The sequence below is a fragment of the Heterodontus francisci genome, chromosome 38 (assembly GCF_036365525.1).
Source record: "Heterodontus francisci isolate sHetFra1 chromosome 38, sHetFra1.hap1, whole genome shotgun sequence".
In the NCBI taxonomy this organism is placed as follows: Eukaryota; Metazoa; Chordata; class Chondrichthyes; order Heterodontiformes; family Heterodontidae; genus Heterodontus; species Heterodontus francisci.
In genome coordinates, this window is record NC_090408.1 from 44,513,048 (window position 1) to 44,536,490 (window position 23,443).

Genomic DNA, 23,443 nt, shown 5'->3' on the forward strand with positions numbered 1-23,443 from the left:
CAATTCAGTTCTACCTTGGTAATGGGAGCTTCAATGGTCATGGAATGTATCCTAGCAATAGAGGACCTTCTGGGCTGAGAGCTACCTGCAGATTGAACAAAATGTGAGATATATTAATATGATTTTAAAGAGGCCAGAACTTGTGGAGATTGCAGCTTTCGCAATCTTTCCACACCCCTCGTATAACATCTAAACAAAGTGTGTTAACTACTTCTGTAGCAGCTGAACAGGATATAAAGATCTTAGAACAGTCAAAGTAACATTACATAAGAACTAGAAGCAGGAGTAGGCAATTCAGCCCCTCGAGCCTGCTCCGCCATTCAATACGATCATGGTTGATCTCATCTCAGCCTCAACTTTCTTGCCCGTTCTCCATAACCCTTCAACCCATTACTAATTAAAAATCTGTCTATCTCCTCCTTAAATTTACTCAATGTCCCGGCATCCACCACACTCTGGGGTAGTGAATTCCACAGACTCATGACCCTTTGAGAGAAGTAATTTCTCCGCATCTCTGTTTTAAATCTGCTACCCCTATTCCTAAAACTATGACCTCTCATTCTAGATTGCCCCAAACATCCTCTCTACGTCTACTTTGTCAATCTCCTTAATCATCTTATATACCTCAATTACATCTCCTCTCATTTTTCTAAACTCTCGAGAGTAAAGGCGTAAACTGCTCAATCTCTCTTCATAAGACAAACCCCTCATCTCTGGAATCAATCTAGTGAACCTCCTCTGAACTGCCTCCAATGCAACTACATCCCTCCTCAAGTAAGGGGACCAAAACTGTACGCAATACTCCAGGTGCGGTCTCACTAATGCCTTGTACAGTTGCAGCAACACTTCCCTACTTTTATATTCTATTCCTTTAACAATAAATGCCAAAATTCCATTTGCCTTATTACCTGCTGCACCTGCATACTAGTTTTCTGCGATTCGTGCACGAGGACACCCAGATCCCTCTGCACCAAAGCACTCTGAAGTTTCTCTCCATTTAGATAATAATTTGCCTTTCTATTCTTCCGACCAAAATGGATAACCTCCTACTTATCCACGTTAAACTCCATCTGCCAAATTTTGGTCCATTCACCTAACCTACCCATATCCATTTGTAAATTTCTTATTTCTTTGTTGCAACTTACTTTCCCACCTATTTTAGTATCATCTGCAAATTTGGCTATAGTACCTTCTATCCCTGTATCCAAGTCATTAATATAGATTGTAAATAGTTGGGGCCTGAGGACCAAACTCTGTGGCACCCCACTAGTTACATCTTGCCAACCAGAAAAGGACCCATTTATCCTGACTTTGTTTTCTGTTGGTTAGCCAATCCTCTATCCAAGCTAATAAATTGCCCCTAACCCCATGTGATCTTACCTTGTGTATTAACCTTTTGTGCTGCACCTTATCAAATGCCTTCTGGAAGTCCGGATATACTACATCTACAGGATCCCCATTATCCACTTTGCTTGTTACATCTTCGAAGAACTGTAGCAAATTAGTCAAACACTATTCACCCTTCACAAAACCATGCTGACTCTGATGGATTGCGTTTTGACTTTCTAAATGTCCTGTTATAACTTCTTTAAAAATGGATTCTAACATTTTCCCAACAACAGATGTTAAACTAACTGGTCTATAGTTTCCTACTTTCTGCCTCCCTTTTTGAATAGGGGCGTTATATTAGCATTTTTCCAATCCACTGGAACCTTTCCCACATCCAGGGAATTTTGGAACATTATAACCAATGGATCCACTATCTCCACTGCCACTTCCTTTAAGACCCTGGGATGTAGGCCATCAGGCCCTGGGGACTTGTCTGCCTTCAATCCCAATAGTTTGCTCAGTACTTTTTCCCTAGTGATGATGATTGTTCTAAGTTCCTCCCTTCCTATAACCTCTGCATTACCTGTTACTATTGGGATGGTACTAGTGTCCTCCACCGTGAAAACGGAGGTAAAATGCTGATTTAGTGACTCCGTCATTTGTGTTCCCCACTATTAACTCCCCAGTCACATCTTCCAAGGGACCAGCATTCACTTTAGCTACTCTCTTCCCTTTTATGTACTTCTAGAAGCTTTTGCTATCCGTTTTTATATTTTGCACTAGTTTTATTTCATAATTTACCTTTGCTCTTTTTATTATTTTTTCAGTAACCATTTGTTGATCTTTAAAAGTTTCCCAATCTTCCAGCCTGCCACTGGCCTTTGCAATATGGTATGCCTTAGTTTTTTTCTTTATGTTATCCTTAACTTCCTTGCTTAGCCATGGATGTTTTTTTCCCCCTTCTTACAATCTTTATTCCTCTCTGGAATATATTTTAGTTGGGAGGAACTGAATATCTCCTTAAACATCTGCCACTGTTTATCAACTGTCCTACCTTTTAGACTTCCTGCCCAGTCCACTAGGGCCAAATCTGCCCTCATGCCTATGTAATTACCTTTGTTTAACTCCAGAATGCTAGAGTGGGACTCCAGTTTCTCACCCTCAAACTGAATTTGAAATTCTAGCATGCTATGATCACTCTTCCCTAGAGGACCCTTAACTATGAGATTAATTAATCCCACCTCATTACACAATACCAAATCTAGAATAGCCTGCTCTCTGGTTGGTTCCACAACATATTACTCCAAAAAACAATTTCTAATACATTCAATGACCTCTCCCTCGAGGCTACCCTTGCCAATTTGATTAATCCAGTCTGCATGCATATTAAAATCATCCATGACCTTTCTTATAAGCCACCAGTATTTCCTGGTTTATACTGTGCCCCACTGCAGAACTACTGTTTGGGGACTTATAGATTACTCCCACGAGGGACTTCTTTCCCTTGCTATTTCTTATTTCTACCAGGACAGATTCTATATCTTGATCTACAGTGCCTATATCATTTCTCACTACAGCACTGATCTCTTCCTTTACTAACAAAGCTACACCAACTCCTTTTCCTTCCTGCCTATCCTTCTGAAATATTGAGTACCCTTGGATATTCAATTCCCAAACCTGGTTTTCCTGCAACTACATCTCAGTAATTGCCACTAAATCATACTCAATTGTCTCTATTTGCGCTGTTAACTCATTAATTTTATTCCAAATTACCAATAGATTGGGCAGCCATGTAACATATTAATGACACCAGTAAGCCAGCCAGGTCACAGGTAGACTGCAATGTTATTCTATTGCACCTCCTGAGAGGCCTTCCTGCACCTCAATCCCATCAAAAACATTGGCTGGTTTGACACTGCAAATGCAAGTCCATAATCAGTGTTACGACTGAGGCGGGAAGAGTGGACCTTTAATTCAGTCCCACTTCTTCACAGGTCACAACATATCAATAAATTTTCCCATTTACTGAAGCAGCCAATTAGATACTCTATTTGTCCCTGAATAAAGCACACCAACCAGGTTTCTTTAATCAACAACAAAATTAACTGATTATAAAACCAAGTCTTAACCAATAATGACGTAAATCTATAGACGAATTGAGATATGAAAGCTCCTTATTTTCCTAGCCCTCATATACATGCATATACAGCCAAAGACTGGTTAACCTGGAAAAAAAAGAATTTTTGTTTACAGCTGTTTCATAGGAATGAAAGGACTGATAAAAACTTAGCCTGTCATTTTCTGGCAGGATGTTCTCCTGTTTGGTGAGGCGTCCCAAAGTCGAATAGTTGGATGCCACTCGAAGTCTTTCCAGGCAAGGCTGATGAGCAGTCTATGATGGGTAGGCGTTCAAAGAACTTCAACAGTAGAAGGCTTCACATAAGGTCTTCCATCAGGTGTGCGACAACAAGGATCTTCTTAGGTCTTACAGCAGCAGTACAGCAGTTAAAGGTATCTTCCAATATTCTTTTTCTTAAATTCTTTCACGGGATGTGGGTGTCGCCAGCAAGGATTTCTTAAACCCAGGAGGCATCAGTACAGCTTGATGTAGGGATTCTTCAAAGACAGGAGGCAATAGGAATCTGCCACATTCGAAATACAGGGTTTATTCAAGAGATGTAGGATTCTTTCACAGAGAGGTAATACTTTTTCTGGATCGTCTGCTGATCTCCAGGCAGGTCAAAAATCCAATTTCAAATGCCTACTTTTTGTCCAAACTCACTGGCTTTTAAAGTTCAAAATTGAAACCAAAACCTTGCATAAACAAGTCACATGCCCAGTCATAAATTGTCTGGTCATAACAAAGGGTAGCTCTGAGGTTAACCCCCTGCTGGTTTCCTTGAAATTACCTACATTCCAGTCCTTGTTTACCAGTTCAGCTTCTGTTGAACATCCTTTCAAAACATTCACAAAGTTCAACTATTTGCAGGTGACTCAATGTCCACTGAAATCCTTTTTCAGTTTTTAAAAACACAGAATTTTAAGTTTTAATACAAAAATAATCTTTTTAACACCAGCCACTATGAAATGGAAAAGCATGCCTTGTCCTCCGCCTGTTCTTGTTTCCATGTTATAAGGTGAGATGCAGAAATAGAAAATACTTAGCTCTAAAGTATTGAAATGCATCAACATGTATTAAATTTGTTGCCAAAATACCACTGCAGTCATGGGTACCATTCTAGAAACAGCGGTGAACCAAGGGTCTAGTGTAAATGAGGAACGTAGGAGTATTATTAGTAAAGAAATCGTACTGTAGAAATTAAGGGGACTTAAGTCACCAAATCCCCTGGACCTGATGACCTGCAGCCTAGGGCTTTAAATCTGGTTCAATGAAGAGTGCAGGAGAGCATGCCAGGAGCAGCACCAGGCATACTTCAAAACGAAATGCCAACGTGGTGAAGCTACACAGAGCACTATGTACATGCTAAACAGCGGAAGCAGGTGACAGTGCTAAGCGATCCCACACCAACGGATCAGACCAAAGCTCTGCAGTCCTGCCACATCCAGTTGTGAATGATGAACAATTACACAACTAACCAGAGGAAGCTCCACAAACATCCCCATTCTCAACAATGGGGGAGCCCAGCACGCAAGTACAAAAGATAAGGCTGAACCATCTTCAGCCAGAAGTGCTGGGCCTCGTCCTGTGGTCCCCAGCATCATAGAGGTCAGACTTCAGCCAATTCGATTCATTCCAAGTGATATCAAGAAACAGCTGAAGGCACTGGATACAGCAAAGGCTATAGGCCTTGACAACATTCCAGTTGTAGTACTGAAGACTTGTGCTCCAGAACTAGCCATGACCCTAGCCAAGCTGTTCCATTACAGCTACAACACAACTCTTTCCATGACATGAGGGGTAAGGTCAACTAGGATCAGGCAACATCAGAACCCTTTGAGATCCACGGTGGGGTTAAACAGGGTTGCGTTCTGGCATTGACACTCTTTGGCATATTCTTCTCTTTGCTGCTGTCATATGCCTTAAGCTCTTCGACAGAAGGTGTCTACCTATAAACCTGAAGCGGCGGAAAGCCGTTTAGCCTTGCCTGCCTGAGATCCAACACAAAAGTGCACTCAGTCCGGAGTTGCTCTCTGCAATGATGCCGCTGTAGCATTCCATACCATGGAACGCCTTCAGTGACAAATGGACAGACTCTCTCAAGCCGGTAAAGAGTTTGGTTTGACCAGCAGCATCAGAAAGATGAATATCATGATCCAGGACGTTATCACACTGCCATTAATCAGCATTGATAATGCGACACTGGAGGCTGTTTATAGCTTCACATATCTAGACTCCACAATCACCAGCAATGTCACTTGATGCTGAAATCAACATGCACCTTGTGAAAGTTGCAGCTGTTATGTCCAAGCTGAGCAAGAGTGCGTGGAACAGCAACCTGACAGTGAACACCAAACCAAGTCTACCAAGTACACTCCTCTACAGTAGTGAGACCTGGACAACATATACTAGACAAGAGAAAAGGCTGAACAATTTCCACCTTCACGCTCTCAGATGTATCCTTGGCATCTCTTGGCAGGACAAGGTCACCAACTCACAGGTCCTGTAGCGTACTAATTCTGTCAGCGTAGATTTATTACTAAGCCTACAATGTCTGTGATGGCTCGGCCACGGTTGTCTGATGAATGATGGTTGTACATCCAAAGACCTCCTGTATGGTGAACTGGCCACTGGCTCACAATCTGCTGGGTGCCCATACCTCAGCTAGAAGAACATCTGCAAGCGAGATATGAAGATGGCAGACATCAACACAGACAACTGGGAGACAGCTGCTGACAGCCAGGACCTCTGGAGGTTGGCTGTTCGGAAGGGCATTGGAAGATGTGAGGAGAAACGGAAAGCTCAGCTGGCTAAGAGGGCCCAGAGAAACTAGAGGCCAGCGAATCCTGCACCTTCTCAGCCCACTGCGTTCATCAGCAACAGGTATAGCAGAGACTGCCATGCCAGAGTGGGGCTTCTGAGCAACACCCAGCGATGTTTACCACGGAATTGACCACTAAGGTGCACGCAATCGACTCACAAGATGGAAGGCTGCCAGATTGAGGATTGGTTGACGGACAGAAAACAGTAGGAATAAACAGGTCACTTTTAAGTTGGCAGGCTATAACTAGTGGGGTACTGCAGGACCTCAACTATTTACAATCTCTAACAATGACTCAGATGAGGAGATTGAGTGTAATGTATCCAAGTTTGCTGATGATACAAAGTTAAGTGGGAAAATAAATGGCAAGGATGCAAAGGGATACAGATAGGTTGGGAGAGTGGACAAGACATGGCAGATGGAATATAGTGTGGAGAAATGTGAAATTCTCCACTTTGGAAGGAAAAATTGAAAGGCAAATTATTTTTAAATGGAGAGAGACTGGGCAATGTTGGTACTCAGAGGAACCTGGGACCAAATCACAGAAAGTTAACATGCAGATACAGCAAGCGAGTAGGAAAGCAAATAGTATTAGCTTTTATTACAAAGGAATTGGAGTATTAGAAGGAAGCAGTCTTACTGGAATTGTATAGGGCCTTGGTGAGGCCACATCTGGAGGACTATGTACAGCTTTGGTATCTTACCCAACAAAGGATATACTTGCCTTGGAGGGAGTGCAATGAAGGTTCACTAGACTGTTATTGGGATGAGGGGATTGTCCTGAGCGGAGATTGAGTAGACAAAGCCCATGTTCCCTGGAGGACTTTAGAAGAATGTGGTGATCTCATTGAAACAAAATTTTTAAGGGCTTGTTAGGGTAGATGCTGGGACGATACTTCCCCTGGTTGGGGAATCTAGTCTCAGAGTTAGGGGTTGGCCATTTAGGATTGAGATGAAAAGAAATTTCTTCACACAAATGGTTCTGAATCTTTGTAACTCCCTACCCCAGAGAGCTGTGGAAGCTCAGTCGTTGAACATATTCAAGACAGAGGTCGATAGATGTTTGGATGCCAAGGGAATCAAGGGATATGGGGATAGTACACAATAGTACTGAAGACTTGTGCTCCAGAACTTGCCATGCCCCTAACCAAGCTGTTCCGGTACAGGTACAACACTGGCATCTACCCAGCAATGTGGAAAATAGTCCTGTACACAAAAAGCAGAACAAATCCAACCCGGCTAATTACTGCTCCATCCGTCTACACTTGATCATCAGTAAAGTGATGGAAGATGTCGTCAACAGTGCTATCAAGCGGCACTTGCTTAGCAATAACCTGCTCACTGACGCTCAGTTTGGGTTCCGCCAGGGCCACTCAGCTCCTGACCTCATTACAGCCTTGGTTCAAACGTGGACAAATGAGCTGCACTCAAGAGGTGAGGTGAGAGTGACTGCCCTTGACATCAAAGCAGCATTTGACCGAGTATGACATCTAGGAGCCTTAGCAAAACTGAAATCAATGGGAATCAGGGGGAAAACACTCCGCTGGTTGGAGTCATACCTAGCGCAAAGGAAAATGGTTGTGGTTGTTGGAGGTCAATCATCTGAGCTCCAGGACATCACTGCAGGAGTTCCTCAGGGTAGTGTCCTAGGCCCAACTATCTTCAGTTGCTTCATCAATGACCTTCCTTCAATCATAAGGTCAGAAGTGGGGATGTTCGCTGATGATTGCACAATGTTCAACACCATTCGTGAATCCTCAGATACTGAAGCAGTCCGTGTAGAAATGCAGCAAGACCTGGACAATATCCAGGCTTGGGCTGATAAGTGGCAAGTAACATTTGCACCACACAAGTGCCAGGCAATGATGATCCCCAACAAGAGAGAATCTAACCATCTCCCCATGACATTCAATGGCATTACCATAGCTGAATTCCCCAATATCAACATCCTGGGGGTTCCCGTTGACCAGAAACTGAACTGGACCAGCCACATAAATACCGTGGCTACAAGAGCAGGTCAGAGATTGGGAATGCTGTGGCGAGTAACTCACCTCCTGACTCCCCAAAGCTTGTCCACCATCTACAAGGCACAAGTCAGGAGTGTGATGGAATACTCTCCACTTGCCTGGATGGGTGCAGCTACAACAACACTCGCAGTGTGTACCATCTACAAAATGCACTGCAGCAACACACCAAGGCTCCTTGGACAGCACCTTCCAAACCCACAACATCTACCACCTAGAAGGACAAGGGCAGCAGTTGCACGGGAACACCAACACTTGCAAGTTCCCCTCCAAGCCACACACCGTCCTGACTTAGAACTACATCGCCATTCCTTCAGTGTCGCTGGCTCAAAATCCTGGAATTCCCCAACAGCACTGTGGGTGTACCAACATCACATGGACTGCAGTAGTTCAAGGAGGTGGCGCACCACCACCTTCTCAAGGGCAATTAGGGATGGGCAATAAATGCTGACATAGCCAGCGAAATCCACATCCAAATAATGAATAAAAAAGTGAGGGAAAGTAGAGTTGAGGTAGATCAACCATGATCATATTGAATGGTGAAGCAGGCTTGAGGGGTCAAATAACCTACTCCTGTTTCTTATGGTCCATGTAGTGTTGCAATCAATGAATCCAGAATGTAAGGTTAACTTTTACTTTTAGTAAGGTCTTAAAAAGCATTTATATATTTTTAACCAAGTGTCATACTTCAACATACTGTAGTTTTGACTGATGCTTTCCAAGGTCAGTGTTTCGCAAGCACACTTAGAAATAAATAGACAACAGAGGTTACTGTGACCTTGTAGCACTTAACATACCATCGCTCCCCCGTGATGTGTTGGATCTGACATCGGAACTTTTCCTCCTGTCTTTGTGTTTGCAAGTATGGATGTCTGTAAAGGTAGCAATGAACTATTAAACCAGATAGAACAAAAACTTCTCTCTTCTTCCCCCCCAATATTCAGACCCTCTCTGACAATAGGATGCTGCAGTCTAGCCCACATATCTCCATGGATACCACAACACAAATCCTTAAGCAATCAGCCATTCTTCCCTCCCACCCACATGCACTTAATACAAGACTGAAAATTTACCTGATTGGAAAAGATCAGTGCGGAGGCCAGGTTTCATAATGGGCACTGGAGCTCAGTCAGAGGATACAGTTGACATCAAGAGGCAGGATTGTCAACTTTACATCAAGGCAGAACAGTTGTTGTGAACCACATTCTAAGAGTCCACTGGAGCACCTCCATCATGGATAATTTTTTTTCTTGTTCACATACATCGGTCAACAAGCTTGAATGGCTTTGACCAGAGTAAATATGGAGAAACTGTTTCCAGTGGCAGAAGGATCAGGAACCAGAGGACCAGATTTAGGGAAATTGGTAAAAGAACCAGAGGAAGATAAGGGGATTTTTTTTTTTTATACACAGCAAGTTGTTGTGATCTGGAAAGCGCTGCCTGCAAAGGTGTTGGCAGCAGATTCAATAACAACTTGCAAATGAAAACTGGATAAATATTTGAAGGGAAAATTCACAGGGTTATAGGAAAAGTGGAGTGGGATTAATTGGATAGCTCTTTCAAGGAGCTAGTACAGGCACAATAGGCCAAATAGCCTCGTCCTGTGCTGTACCATTCTACGATTCTATGAACACATGCGATTTCAGAAATAACTCATTTTGTCATTTAAAAAAAAATACCTCAAATACCTCTTTTAGTGCTTGAAATGAACAGTGAATTTGCTTGCATCAGGAGATCTTTTTAGGAAACCTTTTATTGAAATTAAACTGTGCAGATTCCAATCAGTCTAGACCCAACTCAAACCTTGGTTGGAGAGCTACACAATAAACCAGTGTTCAGGTCTTAACCTCTGTAAGACAGTTACAGCCACATTCATCCAGAGTAACATATGCCCTCTCTTCTCAGCCCTTCCTCACCAAACAGTTTTCCCATAACCTGTATTGTGTAGCAGCTGGAGAACTCTACAAAAGGCAAAGAAAAAACCTGCACATGCTCAGCAATAAAGGCAGGGACTTATCTGGGAGCCATATCTAGAAAGCTCCCTTTGAAGAAACTTATCCTCTACCATATGTCCTTAGACAAAGTGGAAGTGACGGTTGCACCAGATTCTAATTAAGGAGTGACACTTGCACAAGGTACATATTATTCACTTATTTTAGGAAACACAAAAGCTTGCCTTCAGTTTGCTGCATAAGAGATGCATTTTTTTTTTGCATTAAACACTGTACCTGTTTGGGACTCAGCCTGAACCCGATCACATAACTGCGATTTGTCAGCCTGTAGAAAAACAAGAGGATTGTATGAAAACAATTACTCCAGAAAAGACTGAGGATAGAAAAGGAAGTAGCACAGATCACACACCTACCTTGTTTTCATTACATGGCCTCCTAATAGACACATAGTGTCTAATTTTCCTATTGAGAAAGAAGTTCTAATTAGAATATTTATAAATTCCTGCAGCACAGATCTCAAATGATATATAGAAATTAAAACCTGGAGAGCTGAGCAGATAAACTCAGTAAAGGAAAAAATAGCGAGCATGCAATAATATCTCTTAAAGTTTTTGCTTCTGCAAATAACCAACATTAAAATACTACCTGAATCAGGAGATCCTTTTAGAAAATCATTTAAAAAATATATTAAATTGTACAAATTCCATCGGTTCAGACCCAATTCCGACCTTGGTTAGAGGCCTGTGCAAACAGACTCAGAACTCCATCGCCAACCCCCATATTCTACAATAAAACATCACATACCCAGGTTCATTGTCTGCTCTAATCAGTTGCTGTGGGCCAGAATTCAAATCCTCAATTGTCTTTAACTTTGCTCTGAGCAAATATTAGTTTTAATATTTTTTGCACAAAATGCAGCATAAAAGCTAGTAAATGAAAATGCAGGTATGAATCCTTAAACAGAAGCCAAAATAGGATTTTTTGTTTCTTGCTTTTGCTTCCAATCCGCAGATGTACAAAAACACTACACCCCAAGTCTTGCGAAATAGACTGAGACACTCCAGCCAGAAGTACAAGCGGGAGGCTCAAATGAAATTCCTTCCCATAACATTTGGTAATCTACATTCAGGCTTCCATCCCCCGATCCATCAATTCTACCTCAACCACGCACACCATTCAATTCAAGAAAGATTTAATTCTCAACCTTTGAGCACTCCAGGATGGACTCTCCAAGTCGGTGGAGGGGAAAATGAGCCAAATACAAGAGATTGGCCTGCTTTACTTCCCTCCACCCAGCTCGGCATTCACCAAGTGACATTGGAAGAGACTTGGAGAACTGCCACCAATAAATTGAGTTAGGTTTCCAGTTATTTGTGGGTGTGGGAGGAGGAGAGAAGTGAGAGGAGCAAAGAGGATAGAAACTTGAATAAGAGGAATACTGAAAAACAGTGACCAAAATGTGGACTGGGAAAGGAGACAGAAAATGATTCACTCTGCAATGAAGAATTATAGGTTTAGTGTGCAGGAAACAAGGGAGAATAATCAGTTAAAAGGGGGAAAAAAACACAAGAATTAGTTTGTATATAATAGGGAACAGAGTCAAAGGATGCAGTAGTTAAGGTTACAGCTTGAATACAGGGCTTATAATTTCAGTAATCTTCTTTCATTGAACCAGATAGTGAAGACACTACACTCACCCGCCCTGCCCTACAACAGGAGTTATCTTCACATTTTGCTGTACGCTGTCTCCATTTCGCTTTCTGCTGTAGTACATTCCCTGCCACTCCTGAAAAATCGTAACCACAAATAGATTAAAAGAATTCATCAAACTGAAATATAATTGTATTGTGGCAGCATTGAAATCAGGGTAGCTCAGTTTTCTTCCATTGGTGTGTGAGGAATTTCTTAGATCAGTTAACAGGGCTCCCTTGATCAATCCTGGATTTGAGTGGTATTTACTCATGATCCAGATCTCAGTGCCTTTAATTTTGCTGCATAATGATTGATTAGTCACCAAAAGTGACTGTGAGTCGCAGCTAGTCCTTTATTGACATAAAAACAGAAACTGCTGGAAATACTCAGCAGTTCTGACAGCATCTGTGGAGAGAGAAACAGAGTTAATGTTTCAAGTCTGTGACCTTTCATCGGAACCCCTTTATTATGACAGACTGCTTAAGTTAAACACTCTACACGAGTGAAGAATTTGGGGGGGGGGGGGGCAGCGAGGAAAAAAGGGGAGTGAGAGATGGGGCAGGGCATGGAAAGAGAGACAATGGCAACCACCTCCCCCCACCCTCTGGGGTGCCACATCAGCAACTGCTCACCTTTCCTTTTTTAATATAGGAGTTGATTGTGTCTAGGAGATCAGCTTTATCATCACTCTTAGGCACTTCCGTTAGCTCCTTCCCTATCAACTCCTCTCGCTGGTAGCCCATCATCACCTCAAATGTAGGATTCACATACTGCAGAACAGAAACAAAATTTTATATCAACCACTCATTTCAGGCCTCATATGCATGTTTCAAACAGAAGGCATTAAATACTTACAGTTCAGCACCTAACAGTTAGGGTCTCTTTGCCCAGAGGAACTTTCTTCAACAATGAAGTGATTAGAAGTTTAAGGGTCTTTAGATTCTACACTGATTATTAGTTCTAGACTTAGTGACAACTATAAGATGTGAAGAGTGTGGCACTTAGCAGCTCCAGTTAACTGAGGGAATAAACTTCTATACTGTTTCTGACCAACGACAGGAGCGAATACAATCTACGCAGAGCGACATCAGTCTTCATTAACCAACATGACAGAACTGTATTCTATACATAATTATGGAACAGGCCAGGCAGGGTTAGACCTTGGAAGAGAAGTGTTGCAATTGATTTGCTTTACTTCTGAAGCTTTAGTTGGAGACATTAGCCTCATCATCCAGCTACATCGACAGAGCTGTTATACATGTGATGTTAAATTCCACCAATTGCAAGATAGCCTTTTTCACCCTCGTCACTCATATCACCAGAAAGCATAAACTGTGTTACAGAGTTATAAATGCTTTCTCATTCTCAGATAGGAGAAAGCCTCACTCGAAACACAAATGAGCAGATTCCCTCCATCAACAATGGTGCCAACCTACAGAACACCAATATTTTACTGGGGAGCAAGGGGAATGAGTTAAGTGTCAGCTCGGCTCAGTTGGCAGCACTCTTGCATCTTAAATCATGGCTTGAAGTTCCAGTGCAGGACATGAACCAGTCAATCCAGGCTGAGGGAACGCTGGATCATTATGACATCTTTTGGGCAAGATGTTAAGCCAAGGCCCCATTCACTTGTTGAAAGAGGAGAAGGAAATTCTCCCAGTGTCCTGACCAGAATTCATCCCTCAACCAACATGAAACAGATTGACTGACCATTTATTTCATTGCTTGTTTGTGGGACTTGCTCCCTGTTATGTAGGTAAACACCAGTGATTCCATTTCAAATGCCAATTCTTGGCTGTGACACACTTTAAAGAAATCAAATGCGCATGGACTTATCCCCCCCGCCAAGAAATGCTATTGCTCAACAGGCTATTGTGGACAGGTGTTGCACTGTTGGGCTAAAAAAAACCCACCTAATGCTGCACAGCTAATGTTTGTATTTGGCAATAGGATTTCTTTAGACTTGACTTGACAATCCTGTGCAACATTTCAATCCTGAGGCAATGTACACCTTCACCAACTACACGCTCACTGCCCATTTCTTACTCCCACGAGCTCAGTGACCCTTCCTACGCAAGGCTAACACTCTACATCAATCACTCAAACAGCCCCAACTCTGCAGTTTCCTTCTGTTTTTTGGGTGAGGGCGCTGTCTGTAATCCACAATTTACTGACGATATGTAACCTAATAGGATACAACCAGAGCAAAGGCTTCAATAAAGGCTGACATGAAACTACTGGAATACTTGGACATTTTAAAATTTGAAAAATGTAAACATTGCTTTGTGTTTACAGTTAAAGTTTAATTCACAGTTGAAAGGATTTCATTCACTGACATTCTTTTAAGGCAGAATCAATAAATGCCACAAGACAGAACACCAAGCTACTTTTCCTCTGAAATTACACATTCTTGAACCATAATTTTTAGGGCCCTGTATATTAAAAATCTAATATTTGCACACATGGTCAACTTTTCCATTTGTAAATTCCTAAGTCCACTTTCATAATGGAAACTGCCCAGGTAAACCTGCCACACTGTAAATTAAACCCTCCCCCTCCCACCACAGCAGTGTCATGATTGTGTTGGGAGAGAAAGGAAAAAGGGAGGGTGGGGGGTGGGGGGTGGAAAAGAGTTTAATTGCAGTATGACCAGTTTATATAGGCAATTTCCAATGTAAATGCAGACCGAGGAAATTATGATGGAAACAATGTACAGTTTTAAGTTGGGGACTACATTATGTCTGTATCTCCTGGTCTAACTATCTTTGGCCTCTAACCCCCATTTCCCACTTGATTTTGATGACAGTGCGTGCACAGGCAAAGAGATGACGTCTAGCAACAATAAATCACGTGCATGTATAGGAAACTACAAGCAAGGTAGCAGCATGCCCTTTCAGCTCCAATATCAATATCTGAATTCAGCCCAGACTAATCACTATCTGTAGTAAGGATCCTAGTGAGAGTGACTACAGCTCAAGAAACTACAAGCTACATGCCATTTATTGGCACTAGACTCTGCACTGGGTTATAGTACATGCAGGGTGTGCTATTGCCCTCCAACATGGGATTAATAAAACCTGGTTTGAATGATGTAATGCAAGAATTAGTTACAATTGCAGGATTTGTTTACAAGAATTTTCCCCCACAACAGGCACCGATATAAAAGCTCCAAATGACCTCACTGGTACAGCAACATTCCAAAGTGTTGCAGCTTGGGAGTCAGGCAATAGTAATAAACCAATCACACAGTTCAGGCATCTTCAAACCCCATAACACATCATAGCTTTGTCACACATCCAGTCTATGCTTTCCTCAAGAAACTAAATCAAAGGATAATTAAGGCTTGCATTAAAATAACTGCTATGTTCAGACTGGCCAAGAGAGTGTGGGAAAATGGCGCACTGACACGGAACACAAAAGTCCGAGTGTATCAGGCCTGTGTCCTCAGTACCTTGCTCTACGGCAGCGAGGCCTGGACAACGTATGCCAGCCAAGAGCGACGTCTCAATTCATTCCATCTTCACTGCCTTCGGAGAATACTTGGCATCAGGTGGCAGGACTATATCTCCAACACAGAAGTCCTTGAAGCGGCCAACATCCCCAGCTTATACACACTACTGAGTCAGCGGCGCTTGAGATGGCTTGGCCATGTGAGCCGCATGGAAGATGGCAGGATCCCCAAAGACACATTGTACAGCGAGCTCGCCACTGGTATCAGACCCACCGGCCGTCCATGTCTCCGTTATAAAGACGTCTGCAAACGCGACATGAAATCGTGTGACATTGATCACAAGTCGTGGGAGTCAGTTGCCAGCATTCACCAGAGCTGGCGGGCAGCCATAAAGACAGGGCTAAATTGTGGCGAGTCGAAGAGACTTAGCAGTTGGCAGGAAAAAAGACAGAGGCGCAAGGGGAGAGCCAACTGTGCAACAGCCCCAACAAACAAATTTCTCTGCAGCACCTGTGGAAGAGCCTGTCACTCCAGAATTGGCCTTTATAGCCACTCCAGGCGCTGCTTCACAAACCACTGACCACCCCCAGGCGCGTATCCATTGTCTCTCGAGATAAGGAGGCCCAAAAGAAAGAAATTAAAATAACATCTAATTAAATCTCTCAAACTACTGGAAGCACTTCACATACAATGAATTATTCTCGAGTGATTATAGAAATTCATAGATTTATAGAAATTTACAGCATGGAAGGAGGCCATTCAGCCCATTGTGTCTGCGCCGGCCGACAAGTAGCCATCCAGCCTAATCCCACTTTCCAGCTCTTGGCCCGAAGCCTCGTAGGTTACAGCACTTTAAGTGCATATCTGGGTACTTTTTAAATGTTGAGTGTTTCTGCCTCTACCATGCTTTCAGGAGTAGGCAAGGGCAGCAGACATTTTGCACACATTGGGATCTCACAAACTGGTCAGAAAAGTAAGTGCCCATGGGATCCAAGGGCAAGTTGGATACAAATGTTGCTCAGAAGCAGAAGGTAAAGGGTAATGGTTGATGGGCATTTTTGTGAATGGAAGGCTGTTTCCAGTATGGTTTCACAGGGCTCAGTACCAAGTCTATCGCATATATCAATGATTTAGATTTAAGTGTAGGGGGCACAATTAACAAGGTTGCAGATGATACAAACATTGGCTGTGTGGTTGATAGTGAGGAAAAAAGCTGTAGATTGCAGAAAGATATCAACGGATTGGTCAGATTAGAGATACAGCACTGAAACAGGCCCTTCGGCCCACCGAGTCTGTGCCGAACATCAACCACCCATTTATACTAATCCTACACTAATCCCATATTCCTACCAAACATCCCCACCTGTCCCTATATTTCCCTACCACCTACCTATACTAGTGACAATTTATAATGGCCAATTTACCTATCAACCTGCAAGTCTTTTGGCTGTGGGAGGAAACCGGAGCACCCGGAGAAAACCCACGCAGACACAGGGAGAACTTACAAACTCCACACAGGCAGTACCCGGAATCGAACCCGGGTCCCTGGAGCTGTGAGGCTGCGGTGCTAACCACTGCGCCACTGTGCCGTCAGGTGGGCAGAAAAGTGGCAAATGAAATTCAATCTGGAGAAGTGTGAGGTAATGCATTTGGGGAAGACAAAAAGGCAAAGGAATACACAAAAAATGGTAAGGTACTGAGAAATATAGAGGAACGGAGGGGTCTTGGAGTGCATACCCACAGATCCTTGAATGTAGCAGGACAGGTAGAGAAGGTGGTCAAGAAGGCATAGAAGATATTTTCCTTGATTAGCCGAGGCACAGAATCTCAGCAAGGCAGTTACGCTAGAACTGTATAAAACGCTAGTTAGGCCACTGCTAAAGTACTGTGCACAGTTTGGATAACTGCATTACAGGAAGGATGCGATCGCACTCGAGAGGATACAGAGGAGATTTATGAGGCTGTTGCAAGGAATGAAGAATTTTGGCTATGAGGAGAGATCGGATAGGCTGGGGCGATTTTTCTTGCAAAGAGGAGGCTGAATGTAATTTAATTGAGGTGCACAAAATTGAGGGGCCTAGATAGAGTGGATAGGTAGGACCTATTTCCCTGAGCAGAGCGGTCAATAGCCAGGGGGCATAGAGTTAGTGATTGGTAAGAAGGATTAGAGGGGAGCTGAGCAGAAATGTTTTCATCCAGAGAGTAGTGGGGCTCTGGAACTCACTGCCTGAAAGGGTGATAGAGGCAGAAACAATCACATTTAAAAAATACTTGGAAAATGCACTTGAAGTGTTGGAAGCTGCAGGGCTATGGACCGAGAGCTAGAAAGTGGGATTAGGCTGGACTGCTCTTTTTCAGCTGGCACAGACATGATGGGCCGAATAGCCTCCTTCCATGTTGCAAATTTTCAATGTTTCTAACAGCAATGGAATGATTGACCATTTAAATCTCTTCTTGGTCATTGAGGGAGGAATGCTGCACAGGACACGAAGATATCTGAACTCCTTTTCAAACAGTGCTGTTGGATCTTTAGTATTCACCTAAACTACTGGAATAGTCAGACACAGCTTTGTGTTAATATCAGATGCAAAGATCTCCACCCACGATGAGGCAGCTGTCCCTTGATGCTGCACTGGAATGTCTGCTAGTTTGATTTTGTAGATCCTGAACTGTAGCTTAAAACTGCAAATTTCCAATTCAGAGGAGAGAGTGCTGTCAACTTAGACAAGTTTACATTGATCAGTTTAATTTCCAAAAAATATGTTAATTCACAAGGAATTATTCAGCCCCCTTGATTTATACTGCAGGCACAGGATGAGGCGTCAAAGTCTTTAGTATGGTACTAACACAGCGAGGCCTCGTATCCTGCAAGAATGGTTTCATATCTAGTTCTGATGAAAGGTCACTGACATGAAGCTCCTAACTCTCTCACCACAGATGCTGTGTGACCTGCTGAGTATTTTCAGCATTTTCTGTTCATATTTTAGATTTACAGCATCTGTAGTATTTTGCCTTTGTTTTTAAATCAGTATCTTGATGGGTTAATTAGGTGCTGTTTAGACTCAGTTTTGCATTCTAAGCTTGAAGAGAACAAACTATTGCAATATACTGATTGAACACAAGACGACATTTGCTGGTTGTTACCAAGGTCAGGGGTGAGGAGATTGAAAACATTCATGATCAGCGACAAACCTGAATAATATTATCTTCACTTGTAATTTCTATTGATTCTTGACTTTGCTCCAAAGCGGTGAAGATTGCGCTACATGCCCTGAGAGACAGAGAGAATGATTCTATTAAACCTGCATAGTAGCAGACACTTCATGTTGTGTGCAACTTGTCAATGAAACTAATTGAACCCATAGTGTAAAGAATTTCCAAAACAAAGGGGCAAGTATGTTTTAATTTGGACATTTTTCTTTTAAAGATGACCTTTTATTACTCTTTCCAATGTCAAAGGTAGATTCTCTACACTTTCTGATATCAAGAACATGCCCTAGTCATCCACCTAGGCATCATCTTTAGTGTTGAGGTTTGATGACCAATTATACATCTGAAGAGTTGAATGAGATGGGCTGATGGGAATTGTGGAGATTTTCCCAGGAGAAGACAGAAGGCTGCTGTGATCTGAATGACTAATCTGTAGACACTGAAACCGGGGCTCAATTAAGATAATACTAGTTGCCCGTAATATCCAGTCCGATCCATCATTATTTTCACCAATGAAGCAAACCGAAGTACCTCAGTTTGAACTGTGCACGTACTTCTCCAAACTCCAACTGGATGAGTTCATTGTAACAGGCAATGATACTGGGATTTTCAACGTACCACTGTGGAGACAAACGCATCACATATCAAAAGTGAAACTGCACAAGCAAACTCCGACTGTTTCACAATATTAACAAGGCAAGTTAAATTAGCTAGCCAGGTCTACAATTCCCCCTATCCCTGCTACCAAAGAGAAGCTTCAGTTATAGGGAAAGACTAGAGAAACCAGGGCTCTCTGCCATCAGAGATCAGGCAACTAAGAGGAGATCAAAGACGTTCAAAATTAGGAAAAGTTCAATAGGTTAAATTGGGAAAAAGCTATGTCCATTGCTTCGTAGATTTGTGATTAAAGAGTGTAAACTTAAAAGTTGAAAACAATGGCAGAGTGTAACTTGTTAAATATTTAATTTTTTTTTAAAAACAGAGGGCATTTTTAGGATATGAAATGCCCATGCAGAGACTGTAGCTAAAGTAGAATTCATAGCAGCATTTAAGAGATGTGGATGAATATTCAAAAAAATATTAAAAGGGGATTGGGAAAACAGAGGGAAATGGGTCTAAAAATTAACTATTTCAGGGAGCCCAGACCCAGGAATTTGAGTAAAGATAAAGGGCATTTGGTGCAACAACCCAGTCCTTTCTAATCAATCCCAAATCTACCTATTCACCTCCGCAGAAAACCCCTGACTCTTTCTCCCAAAATTTGGTGCCAAATGCCCATTAACCCAGTTATATTAATTTACGTCAGTTGTTCCCCTCATCTGTTAGCCTTTAGTTAAGGAAAATTCTGCCAATTTCCTTTCTTGCAACTGTGTCATGAACCCTTTACTGCAAGTTGTCTGGATGAATCTGGTCAATTAGACGGCCAGAACTATACAGAGTTCTCCAAGTGGGGTCTGATCAATTTACACAGCAAAATAACCTGATGTGTACTCTATACATCAACTACTGCACTATCACATACAATACTAGTGAACCAAACTCTGTGCTGACAATTCATGGATTAATTGATAATCCCTAGATCTCTCTTCTACCAATATGCATAACTGTTCCATTTGGCACTTATTTCCTCTTTATGGTTCATTACATCCACACAAGTTACTTTGTACTTAACTAAGACACATCTACCATCTATTAGGCACAGAAAAAGCAATTTCATTTTTGAGAGTACATGGGGTTTCCCCATTGATTCTCCTCAGTATTGTTTTGAGACTATTTTGCATTTTCTTCTCTCTCTACCTTACAACATCCCCAAAGGGAAAATTAAATACTAGCAATCCTTTGTAATGCTAACTGTAAACAGCTGACATAGGGGCATTGGGTCGAATGGCCTCCCTCTGTGCTGTATCATTTATTGATTAATTTGTTTAATATAAATTGAACATGAAAGGAAGGCAAACTGCTTTCAAGTTAAAATGAGAATTTAAAAGAATTCTTTAAGAAAGTGGAGTGCCATGAAACCAGCCAGTGTCAGCCACGGAAATGTTCAAAGTCATCTGACTAACTCCAGGGAGATTCTTGCAACTTCACTTCTTTTTCATCTCTCTCATTTGGCAGGAACTCTGGTAATACTTATATTGAAGACAGAAAGAAACTGATACAGAAACCTCAGTTCTTCAGTACAATAGAAACATCAATTGGCACAACACTGAGGCTGGCAATGGAGCAAACTGGACATGGAAAAGGCAGATGGAAGTGAGATACAACTAAAGTTACAGATACATCAGCACAGTGATACTGAACAGGGAGCCAAAATTACAAAGGAAATACAACTCAAAGAACAAAAAAACATGCAACTCATACTCAACGTATAAATGGTAACTACATTCATGTATATTACATTCACAATCCAACTGAAGGGCTTAGAAATCAAGTTTTGACACAAGCCTAGATTCCATCTGTCTATTACACTCCCAGGTTGAAAACAAATCTCTTGCCCAAATTAACAAGTCCCCATCAATGCAGCTGCTGGGCAATGACAAGGGACCTCACAAAGCAAAGAGTTCTTTGAAGGATGAATTTCAAAGGAATTCCCACTGGCTGCCTAATACACTACAGGCAACATTTTAGCTATTGAGCACTGTAATCTACAGATGAGAAGCACGAGTCCTGTTTAAAGCAGTAAGAACCCCCATGGCTTGGGTTACTAACCCCATCCCACTATAATACTAGCTGCATCTTCTGTTCACAATCAGCAGCCCAAGGCTTAACTGCAGGAAAAAAAAAACCAACCTACCCGTGTGAAGCCTGCAGCAATCAGTGGCATCACGGAGCTCTCCTCCTGACCCCCTTGTCTAAGATGTAACAACAATGCAATTGTAAGGTTAATAATGGTTTTGAAAGTGTCAATATATGATAATCTGTTTTAAAATAAAAGCCATTTATAACTCTGAACTTGTTAAAAGACAAATGGACACTTCAGCTTTCATTTACATAGATCCTTTCAGATCCTCAGGACCTCTCACGGCATTTCAGCAGTGAATTACGTCTGAGGTGTATCCATTGCTGTTTAGGCAAATAACGGAGCCAATTTGCACAAAAGCAGTATTGAGATAAATGAGCAGTTAATGTTATTAGGTAGGTGGGATTAGTAAGGTAGGAACATTGACCTAGATAGTGGGAGAGAACTGCACTTCTACAGTCAATGCCACAGGATCTTGCATAGCCACCGGAACAGACAGAAGCTACCATTTAACATATCAGTAGTCTCGTTCCCGGTCGCCCAACTCCTCCTGGAATGTGCCTTTGCAAAGCAGGTGTGGAAAGAGATGCAGTGGTTTTTGTCAAGGTTCATCCCAAGCAGCTCTGTAACACAGGAGTCTGTGCTCTACGGGCTGTTCCCAGGGACGCACACCGAGACAAACATCAACTGCTGCTGGAGGACTATCAATTCGGTGAAAGACGCCCTTTGGTCTGCCCGAAACTTGCTGGTCTTCCAGCGCAAAGAGTTGTCCACCACCGAATGTTGCAGACTGGCACATTCCAAGGTCCAGGACTACGTGCTGAGGGACGCACTAAAGCTTGGGGCAGCCGCAGCAAAGGCTCAATGGGGAAAGACCACAGTGTAAGGTTCCCCCACCAAGCTGGACTGAGGGGCTGGATCCATGGGAAACCCCTCGAACTGTATCATTAATATTCTGAATTGCTGTAAATGTAAAACTGTAATTGACATGACAATTGTGAAACGGAAGGGTTGGGAAGAAACTCATGACATTATTGAAAGAAACTGATCTCTTTTGCAATGTTTGTATTTTTTCGTGCTGTTTGGAAACTGTTTGGCAATGTAATTTTTACAGATTTTTATGAATAAAGTATATTTTGGAAATAAAAAAAAAATCAGCAGTCTCACCCCCTCCGCACAGTGCCCCCGCGTTGGCTGTAGTGGGGAAGAGACGGTCGCCCACCTCCTCCTGGAATGTGTCTTTGCAAAGCAGGTGTGGAAAGAGATGCAGTGGTTTTTGTCAAGGTTCATCCCAAGCAGCTCTGTAACACAGGAGTCTGTGCTCTATGGGCTGTTCCCAGGGACGCACACCGAGATAAACATCAACTGCTGCTGGAGGACTATCAATTCGGTGAAAGACGCCCTTTGGTCTGCCCAAAACTTGCTGGTCTTCCAGCGCAAAGAGTTGTCCACCGCCGAATGTTGCAGACTGGCACATTCCAAGGTCCAGGACTACGTGCTGAGGGACGCACTAAAGCTTGGGGCAGCCGCAGCAAAGGCTCAATGGGGAAAGACCACAGTGTAAGGTCCCCCCACCAAGCTGAACTGAGGGGCTGGATCCATGGGAAACCCCTCGAACTGTATCGTTAATATTTTCATTTGCTGTAAATGTAAAACTGTAATTGGCATGACAATAGTGAAATGGAAGAGTTGTGAAGAAACTCATGATAGTATAGAAGGATTCTGATCTCCCTTGCAATGTTTGTATTTTTTGGTGGTGCTGTTTGAAACTGTTTAGCAATGTAATTTTTGCAGATTTTTATGAATAAAGTATATTTTGGAAATAGAAAAAAAATAAATTTCAGCTGAAAGATGGCAGCTCTGACAGTTTAGCATTCCCTCTGTGCAGCAGCGGAGTGCCAGCCTGGATTATGGGCTCGAATCCTTGACCTTCTGGCACAGAAGTGAGTGCTACCAACTAAACTAAGCTGGGACTTAGAAGGAATCGACTTGTCCTACATTAAACCTGGCCAGCTTCTCATTTTAAAAAAAAATGTATTTAGAGATACAGCACTGAAACAGGCCCTTCGGCCCACCAAATCTGTGCCAACCATCAATCACCCATT

The 23,443-nt window shown here is 42.4% G+C and overlaps 1 protein-coding gene across 3 annotated transcripts in view; it reads right to left on the reverse strand.

Annotated features, from left to right (window-relative positions):
- Positions 1-23,443, reverse strand: part of pde8a (phosphodiesterase 8A) — a 132,626-nt gene that overhangs the window by 31,857 nt on the left and 77,326 nt on the right. For all 3 annotated transcript variants that reach the window (XM_068018302.1, XM_068018299.1, XM_068018301.1), the window contains 9 exons: positions 21,393-21,450; positions 19,130-19,218; positions 18,581-18,659; positions 12,570-12,707; positions 11,943-12,031; positions 10,659-10,707; positions 10,522-10,570; positions 9,091-9,165; positions 15-85 (listed from right to left, as the gene is read on the reverse strand). In XM_068018302.1, coding sequence (XP_067874403.1) covers positions 15-85; positions 9,091-9,165; positions 10,522-10,570; positions 10,659-10,707; positions 11,943-12,031; positions 12,570-12,707; positions 18,581-18,659; positions 19,130-19,218; positions 21,393-21,450 — 697 coding nt within the window. The remainder of the gene's footprint in view (positions 1-14; positions 86-9,090; positions 9,166-10,521; positions 10,571-10,658; positions 10,708-11,942; positions 12,032-12,569; positions 12,708-18,580; positions 18,660-19,129; positions 19,219-21,392; positions 21,451-23,443) is intronic.